The sequence below is a fragment of the Arachis duranensis genome, chromosome 3 (genome assembly GCF_000817695.3).
Source record: "Arachis duranensis cultivar V14167 chromosome 3, aradu.V14167.gnm2.J7QH, whole genome shotgun sequence".
Classification (NCBI taxonomy): Eukaryota; Viridiplantae; Streptophyta; class Magnoliopsida; order Fabales; family Fabaceae; genus Arachis; species Arachis duranensis.
In genome coordinates, this window is record NC_029774.3 from 25,343,351 (window position 1) to 25,352,936 (window position 9,586).

Sequence of the window (9,586 nt, forward strand, 5' to 3'; positions counted from 1 at the left end):
AAGGCTCTGACGGTATTTTGTGGAGAGCAGTACTATCATGAGAAATCTCTCTAGGGTTGCTTCTATTCTTGTTATCACTTCCGTTATGGAACTTCTAAAGGTAAACTTTTTTTGGTTTGGCTCTTTTTTTAATGAATTACTTCCCTATGCCATCGCACATCTCTGTGCTTGAGATAGTTTATTATATGAACTTGGAAAGAAATAGGAATTTTCTGGGTTGATGAACTTTTTTGAGATAGTTTAATGACCTTTTTTAAAGAGAATGTTTTAGGGTATCTTCAGTGAAGCAAAAAGTTTAGCAACAGCTTATGCCATGCATGTTTATATATAATAGACATGAATAGGTAATAGATTATTGATTATCATTTTGCTTATGAATTTTATTTATAATTTATTTGTAATTTTTCTGTAATATCTTATTGTATTTGTACCTGTGCAGGCTATATTTTGTTTCTGGCATATATCAAATTTGTTTTCAATTATTTATGGGTTTGGAAAGTTATTTCAAAATTTCATTTATAATATTATTTCTCTTTTCTGTTGTACACCATTTCATTGGCAGAAGTTAGATTTTTCTTCATGAAAATACTCTAATTTCATTGAAGCGATGATTGTTCGAACTTTCAATATCATTACTAGAGTTATCCATCATTATAGCTAATCCTTCTTCTATAACACAGTTAAGAGAACATAAGAGAAGAGGAGGGAAAGCTATGCAGATAATGAACATAATTTAGAAATTAGAATTTTAAAAGGGAGAAAGGATCAAATTGCAAAAAAAATTTTTATTAGTCATATCAGCTAACTGTTGGAGTGTCAACATGGCTGGAATCCGTACATCCTAATTTTTTGATTGTTAGTTTTGGGTGAAAATTGTATGAGAGATTACTATAAATTTCGGAGTACAATTTCAAAGATATAATTGAATAACTATTAACTTTTAATATTATAAAATATTAATTGAAGTATAAAAATATAATATAATATTATTAATTTTATTTTAAAATATATATTTTTATTATAAAAAATAACTTCGAATAGGTTGGAGGTTTTTTTTAAATAGATTGATTTTTGTTGAACCCTTCTGTGTAGCCTCCGCGAAGAGGAAGAACAAGCTGCAATCGCCGCAATGGTAATCACTAATCAATGTTTGTTCGTTCCTCATGCTTAAAATCGATATTCTCCATTCTTCAATCTGTTCTCACCACGCACTCTTTTTTTTCAGGTGAAGTACTCCAGAGAACCCGTAAATCCCACCAAGTGTATGAACAATTTTGGTTTCATTGAGTCTTCAGATCCTATTAGCTTATGTGCAATTTATTGAGCGTTTTTTTTTGTTTTCATAAAATTTGCATTCAAAACGATGTTAACAGTTACTGGAATTTGTTTATATTTTTTTATCTTTTTGGCTCAAATTGTTGATTTAAGCTTAACCTGTTGTAATGGTTGCAACTGTAGCTTGCAAGGCTAGAGGCTCTGATTTGAGGGTTCATTTCAAGGTACAATGTTCTGTTTTCCTTCGTAATAATTTACTGCTCTTACATTAAATACCTAAATTTTAGAGCTAGGCTAAATGATATTTGTAGCTCTCTGTCATGTTTCATGAATTTCATCAATTTCTCCTTTATTTATGTGTGTGTATGTGAATAGATGGGTTTTTGGAAGTGGAGATTTATGGTAGATGATTATGGATTGTGAGCTGGGGTATCTCTTGCATGCTTAGTAAGTGGAATAGTTTAATTAATGACCTTAAGTGTGTGTTTGTGTGCTGGGCATATATCTTTATCTTGCTTGACTCATTAACTGTTCAACCTCTTCCCTTCCTTCGCTTGCTTTTCCTCGGTCTGCTGGTCTCCTCCAAAGTTCCAACTTGCAAAGTGTAGTGGCTCACAAGTTCTGGTTTAATTTACAAATCTGATCTATCAATTGATGCTTCTATCTGTTCGTCCCTTGTAAATCATTTTGTACATTGCTTTATCATTATCAATAATGGGTTAATTTATTTGTCCCTTTTGTTGATGAAAGTTTGATATAGCAAATTCCATATTATGTGAATAAAAAAGATGGCTTATATTATTCATTCAATTATTCTCTTATTATTGAGCGGGAATTAAGAAGTTTTCTTTTACAGAACACTAGGGAGACTGCCTTTGCTATCAGGAAGTTGCCGCTTGTTAAGGCAAAGAGGTATTTGGAGGATGTTTTGGCCCACAAACAGGCCATTCCATTCCGACGCTTCTGTGGTGGTGTTGGGAGGACTGCCCAGGCAAAGAACAGACATTCCAATGGACAAGGACGCTGGCCTGTAAAATCAGCTAACTTCATCCTTGATTTGCTCAAGAATGCTGAGAGCAATGCTGAGGTGTGTGTGCTGCATTGCACGACCGTGTTTGGTTTTCCATGGCTTGCTACTGTTTGAAATTGTTTTCGTTCATGCAGGTGAAAGGTTTGGATGTGGATGCTCTTTACATTTCCCACATCCAAGTCAACCAAGCACAGAAACAAAGACGCCGCACCTACCGTGCTCACGGAAGAATCAATCGTAAGTTATAATCTTAGTACTCTAACTAGGGTGATTCCCGTGTTTTGTAAATCTATTTTATCTTTTGGTTCCTAATCTATTTCTGACGAAAGGTTAATATCCATTTATTATATTGATGTTTAATATGATTACAAAAAATAAGTATATGAAAATTGGAGTGGTTAATTCTAACGAGTGTTGCCATTGCATTCTTCATAATATTGGTTATGACTTTTGTTGTCAGCCTACATGTCATCTCCCTGCCACATAGAGTTGATCTTATCCGAGAAGGAAGAGCCTGTTAAGAAAGAGGTATTGATTTTACCATGTTTTAAAAATTTTGATTTCATTTTCATGTTGCATCAAATGTTCATTTATTGTTGTTCTTGTAGCCGGAGTCCCAGTTGGCAACAAGCAAGAAGTCTCAAGGCCTTCGTAGTGGTGCTTCATCCTAAATTTCGCAGTCGGTGCAGAAGATTGAGTTACTAAATTCCTAGGTTGTTAGTTTTGTTACTCTGTTTGCCCTATATTTGTCATGGATCGGTTTTTTTAGAATGAACAGCAATTTTGTTCATATATTCTGCCAAGTTAATTTGAGATTTTGGGAAATTTGTTATGGAAATCTTTTGATTATTATCAAGTTTTAGTTAAATGAGAGTGAGTTACCTTATGTTAAGTAGCTTCTATTCTTAAAATGTTTTTTAAATTATTAGTTTTATTTTATAATATAAGTATCGTAATATTTTAAATTTATATTAATAATTATAATTACACTAGTTATTTTTAAACAAAATATTAACCATAGTCACCAAAAAAAAAAAACAAAATATTAACCATAATTTAAGCTTCTATTTGTCAAGTTTTTTCAAAGTGAGTAGGATGATAAAATAAATAGTTACCTTTGGATCAAGATAGTAAAACTCGATAAAAGTTGCAAATGTAAAGATGATTAAAGTAGAATAAAGTTCTAAAGTGGCCATTAAGATTGGTATTGTGCATCAAAATTGTTTCTTGACTCGTTTTTTCATTTAAATCCTGTTTTTTGGTCTTTTGTTTTTTTTTTATATTGTAAAAACAAAAAATAAATAATAAAAAAAAATGGAAACACAAATTGAATGCATTTTTTTATTTAAACTGATTATTGGACTCTTAAGTCCAGTTACTGAAAAGCATTTTGCTGAATTCTTGAATGTTTAGTTTAAGGGAAATTAAGTTACTAGGATGTAGCATTCAATATTCAATACTACAACTATGAATTCATAAAAACACAACTAAAGTGAGGCAAAAGTAATCCACAAACCTAAAATGTGGAGCAAAATAATATTGGAAATTGGAAAAACTGATACATTGTTGATGTGCGAGCCACTTTGGTGGGTAACCCTTACCAACGCTCAATCGAACTTATAGATTAATATCAACATTACTTAAACAGTTAAAGTTTTCACCTATAATTATAACTGAAGAAGAAAATGTGAGAAATACTGATGAACTTTCTTTTGTTCTTTGTTAACACTTACTAACTTATCACAAACCTAGCAAAGCCTACTACTCTTCATGTTAATTGTTAAATTTACACTTCAATCCTCAGGTTTTGATCAATGCTAGATGATTTGGTGCATCAATTGAATCCACTGTAATATGAAAAGCGAACAGTCTAGTATTCTGTAGATTCATCAATAAACCTCATTTTCTTTATTTTTGGAAAAATAATAGCAATTTAAATGTTACATGATACATTCAGAAAGTGCACAGTTCATACAGATGCATGTTACACGCTTTATTTTTTCTCAGGAAGCTTCTCTAGCAACTTTTGTATCACTTCAAATAGGTCTTCTACAAGTCCATAATCAGCAACCTGAAAATTTAACACATCACACAAATTAACAACACTGTTAAACGAAATAGAAAGCTTCAAATTCACAAAAGAGGCACTAACTTGAAATATAGGAGCATCAACATCATGGTTTCATGCTACCATGCTGAAGGGATTTTGTTTCAGCAGGTGAGAAATAGACGTGGAACGTTTCGGTATTGGACGCGTGTATGGAGGTGTAGGTACGCGCCAAAACCATTGCAGGTTGACTAAGACTTGGATGCAGTAGAAGCAGAATCTGTGGTAGAAAGTAGAATGATTTAGTGGGATTAATGTGGGTATAATTATTATCATTAAGATATTGGACTTTTTGTGTGTACATGGACCTGTTTTTTGTTTTGGTTTGCAAAATTATGAAGATGATGAGCATGTGTGGCTAGAGCCTTATTAGGATATTTTTTAGATGAGTTAAAAAAATAAAATTAGAATAATTGACCATTTGTACCCATGATAGTTAAGAACGCTGACAAATGTACCCATCGTAGAAGGAAACTGACTTTGTAACCATGAGAGATGGGCTCTGTGTGACAAAAATAGCCTGGCTTGGTTTGGCACCTGCTTCGGGTTTGTATAGTCCTACATGGCAATCCGAACCTCCCAAAGCCCAATCCACGTGGAATTTAACATTAAACAATTTAACATTGAAGAGAAATTCGCGGGGCCCTGACTATGCCCTAGCAGAGAACGTCCTTTTGTTTCCTAGTCGGAGAAGACGCCGGGAATACTCGCAAACCATCACCCTGAAGCTACGGCTTTCAACGTTGTCATTCGGAAGTTGGAAAAGGCATTTGGAGCAGTACAGAGCCATCAAAATGAGAACGTGGTAGGGGAACTTGCAAGGAATAGACAGCGGAGCTCGAACCCTGAGATTTCGTCGCCGACGGTGTAGAGGTAACCCCCTTTGCTCGGCAGAGAGCTGAGGTATGTCATTGCCAGTGTTAATTTATTTCAAATGTCACTGAGACTAGTTGGACAGATTACATTACCATATGAAATCGTGGCTGAGATTTGTTAAATTAGTTGATTAATTGATTTAGGTTTCTGTTAGGTGCTGAAGTAGTTGATTTATGGTTTGTGTTAGGTGTAGTAACATGCACTGTTATCTTAGAATGTGTTAGTTTATTTCAGTTTCAGGAATGGCCACCATCCATATAACACTGTGTATTAATCATAGAGGACGGTTTGAGAGAGGGCCGTGTGGGAAGCTTACTTATGTTGGTGGTGAAGTCACAGAGATAGAGAGGGTTAATGTTGATACCTTGAATGGTTTTTTCGTATCTGATTTGGTGAAGGACATAGGATATACATCTATTTCTAAATTTTTCTGGCTGGAACCTGGGAAAGGGCTTGATGATGGGTTGAGGGACCTCAAGGTTGACATGGATATAGTTAGGATGTATGAGGCAGCTGTGAAGAACAGTAACAGAGTAAATGTATATACAGAGCATCCGGTGGATGAGCCCGTGTTAGTGGCGGAGAACAACATGACTCCATCAAAGATGAGAGTAAAGCGTTGTGCTAAAAGGGTTCCAACTCCGAAAAAGAGTCCCAAAAGAAGGTTGATAGTAGTGGAAGATGAGGATGATGCTGATATTGTAAGTAATCTGCAAGTTGGGATGGATGACCGAAAAAGGAGTGAGGCCCAGATAAACCACAATATCACTATGGAAGAGGAGACAGCAGACCCACAACTCTCAGGATCTGTTGAGGCAAGACAGGTTTCTCAGCCTCCCCCAACACCTGGCATACCAGATAAACCACCATCAAGTTAGTCCCAACCTTCCCAGCCACCTATTGAACAAGATCAGCAACCAACACACACTGCTTGTTCAGACTCAGTCCCTGCTTCTGAACCCAATGTCTCTGCACCTCTTGAACCAGAACAACTAACCCAATACACCCTTCATCCATATGGGAATCCACTCTCACAATCAATCCCTCAGACAGTCCCACCCTCTGACACCAATAGGACTCCCCAGAATGATCAGAGCAATCCTTCAGAGGAGGTTCAGGGAAGGCCAAAGGTGAATAAGAGGAGATCAACTAGGAGGCCCCCCTACAGGCCAGTCTTTCATTCCAAACCCCGATTTAGACAAGCCTCCAACCTTCTACGTCCCCGTTGATGATGATGATTTCTCTGATGAAAATCCTGGTCATCATTGCTATGAATCAGAGGAATTGCATAGCATAGCAAGTGATGACGATATCGAACAAACTCCAGTTTTTCCTCAGAGCAATCCTGATGCTCCAGTTAACCAGGTTCGGTTGGAGGTTGGGATGGAGTTTGAAACTCTAAGCCACTTCAGGAAGGCTGTCAGAAAGTTTAATATCAATATTGGAAGGAGCATATTCTTTGCTCGATGTGATTCTACAAGATCGAAGGCTATATGCTATGATGAGGAGTGTCCTTGGCAAATATACTGTGCCAAGAGAACATTTCCAGCAAGTTTTCAGGTAAAGACATTCGTAGTAGGGACAATCGATGTAAGTCAACAGATGGAAAGTGGGTCATAGATGAGTTGGAGGAGAGGATTCGAGTGCAGCCAAACTTGACAGTTAGAGAGGCTGACCAATACTTCAGATCCGAGTATGATGTACTAATCAATGAAAGAAAAATTTATAGATCTATGAAGAAAGCAAAAGAGCGGATTGAAGGTTCTGAGATTGCACAATATGCACGACTTGTTCTATGGTTTGCAGCAGCCTCACCCAATGCCTCCCCCACCAATTGCACAGCCACAGCCACAGCCAACCAATGCAACAACCAGAAAACAAGTTAAAAGGAGAAGTGTTAAACGCCCGCCTCCGACCGGACAAAGACAGCAGCCAAGTACACCAGCTGCCAACCAGCCAGCAACAACTCCCTCCACACACAACTCTCAAACTACACCACATCCACTACAAGGTGCTAGTGTAGGAACAAGCACCCGGTTTATGCAGTTCATGCCCACACCTGGAGTTGTGACTCCAACAGCTACAGGTCCAGGCACATCTGATAGAGGGAGAGGTCAAGGTAGAGGTCGAGGCAGGTTACGGGGATCAAGCGGAGGAAAAAATGGTTTATCAAGCGGGAGCAGTAACTCGACCCCAATATCATAGACTAATACTGCAAAATTTGGAATCTGGCTTTTTGTTGTTTTTAGGTTACACTTGTGAGATACATAACTCTTGTGTTTTCTGATGCATTTTCATCCTATTGCTTAGTTCTGACTTAGTAAGGCTTTTTTTGAGGGTGTAAATTCAGTGGCCAGTACTTGCCTTTTTTGTCTAATATCAGAATGTTTGGTGCCTCCAGCATCCATATATATATATAATGAACAATTTACTTGTTAAGGCAATTATATACTTGCCATCTTTTGCCTCTTTTTTATATCACTATTGTTATTGTTACAACATTTTCGTCATCCAATTTGTTCCTTACTCATATATTGAAAAGCAAAATTATCAGGTTGCTAATTTCCAGCTTACTGTTTGATCCTTAATGTTATCAGAATCAACTTACTGTTTGATCCTTAATGTTATCAGAATCATTTTAGATTGCAGCAACAAGTTCAAACATTGTGTATCTATATCAATGTATCACATAAAAAGTAAACCAGTATAGATTAAGAACAATCCATATTATGCCAATATCATTCAAAAATTTTAACTATGACAGAACAAAGACCTCTCTTTTTACAAGTCTTATGATTTCATAACCAAATACAACTCACAAAACAGACAAAATGCTACCCCCAGTGCAACAGTAATAATCATCACTCTAATTCCCCTAATTTCACCCCTAATTTCAACCCTAAATTTGTCTATCTTATTAGCCATAATTGAGGATGCTTGCAGATTCCCCCCCGAATTCAGAGTCAATCCATCATCAGGTGTTGCATAACAATGCTCGAACTTCCTCTTGGCTAAACATCTTGCCATGCCCTCCCATCCTTGTTCGAGTTCATTCACCCAAACAAAGTATCTGCAATCTCTTGTCTAAGTGAAAAAAATTCCAAATTTGTCAACTAAAACTCAGAAATCATTGTCTAACCTCAACAACAACAGCAGCTGTCTCTTACCGCCCATAGAGGACATCTGATGAACCATCTATTAGGGTTCGTAATCGTTCCAGACTCCATCAACACAACATCTCTCCCACAGAAACATTTGCCATCGAGCTTTTTCTCCTTCATCTTCATTGAACTTGAAGAACTGCTGCGAGTTCCAAAATTTCCATCTGAGTTAAATCTGCGTGATGACATCGCTGGGGTTCTGAGATCACTCTGGGTTATGGTTCGAATTGCAACAAAATTTCAGATTTGGGGTTATGGTTCGAATTGGGGAAGAGAGCTTGCTAGGGTTTTCATTTCAACTATTACCTACGTATACAACGTTTAGATTCACGTGGATTGGGCTTTGGGAGGTTCGGATTGCCATGTAGGACTATACAAACCCGAAGCAGGTGCCAACCCAAGCCAGGCTATTTTTGTCACACGGAGCCCATCTCTCATGGTTACAAAGTCAGTTTCCTTCTACGATGGGTACATTTGTCAGCGTTCTGAACTATCATGGGTACACATGGTCAATTATTCAAAATAAATAGAATTAAGATAATATTCTATTTGTGAGAATTTAGACAACTGTAAAATTAATTAATAAAGATTTTCATGTACTTTTAAATTACAATATCAATTTTTTTAGAGTATTTATTTTTAAATTATTTAATTTATACTAAATTTTTGTCTATTTTAAATTAATATTTATTAATTTAAATTTTATAAACTAATTTTTTAAAAGACTAAATACACGTCACTAAATCCTAAATCTTAAACCCTTAAATATAAACTCTAAACCCTAAATTACAAATCCTAAACCCTAACACACAACTTCTCAACCCTAAACCTTCAGTAATATATCATAAATTCTAACCACAAAACCAAAATACCTCTATCATAACCTAAATTATAAACCCTAAACTACAAAACCTAAACACTTAATAATAAATAAAAAATACTAAATAAATAATACTATACCCTAAACCTTTTAACTTGCTCATAAATTCTAGTCCATCATTCTAAATCCTAAATTCTTAACCCTTCAAATCTAAACCAAAAATTATAAATCATACACATGATGATGATGATGATGATGATGATGATGATGATGATGATGATGATGATGATGATGATGATGATGATGATGATGATGAT

The 9,586-nt window shown here is 35.9% G+C and overlaps 1 protein-coding gene across 1 annotated transcript; it reads left to right on the forward strand.

Moving 5' to 3' along the window:
• Window positions 1-1,071: 1,071 nt before the first annotated feature.
• On the forward strand, window positions 1,072-3,197 carry LOC127739748 (60S ribosomal protein L17-2). The gene is made up of 7 exons (XM_052258627.1): window positions 1,072-1,132; window positions 1,226-1,262; window positions 1,459-1,499; window positions 2,132-2,362; window positions 2,440-2,542; window positions 2,766-2,833; window positions 2,914-3,197. The coding sequence occupies exons 1-7, from the start codon at window positions 1,130-1,132 to the stop codon at window positions 2,974-2,976; spliced, it is 546 nt and encodes a 181-aa protein (XP_052114587.1). The 5' UTR covers window positions 1,072-1,129; the 3' UTR covers window positions 2,977-3,197.
• The last annotated feature ends 6,389 nt before the right edge of the window (window positions 3,198-9,586 follow it).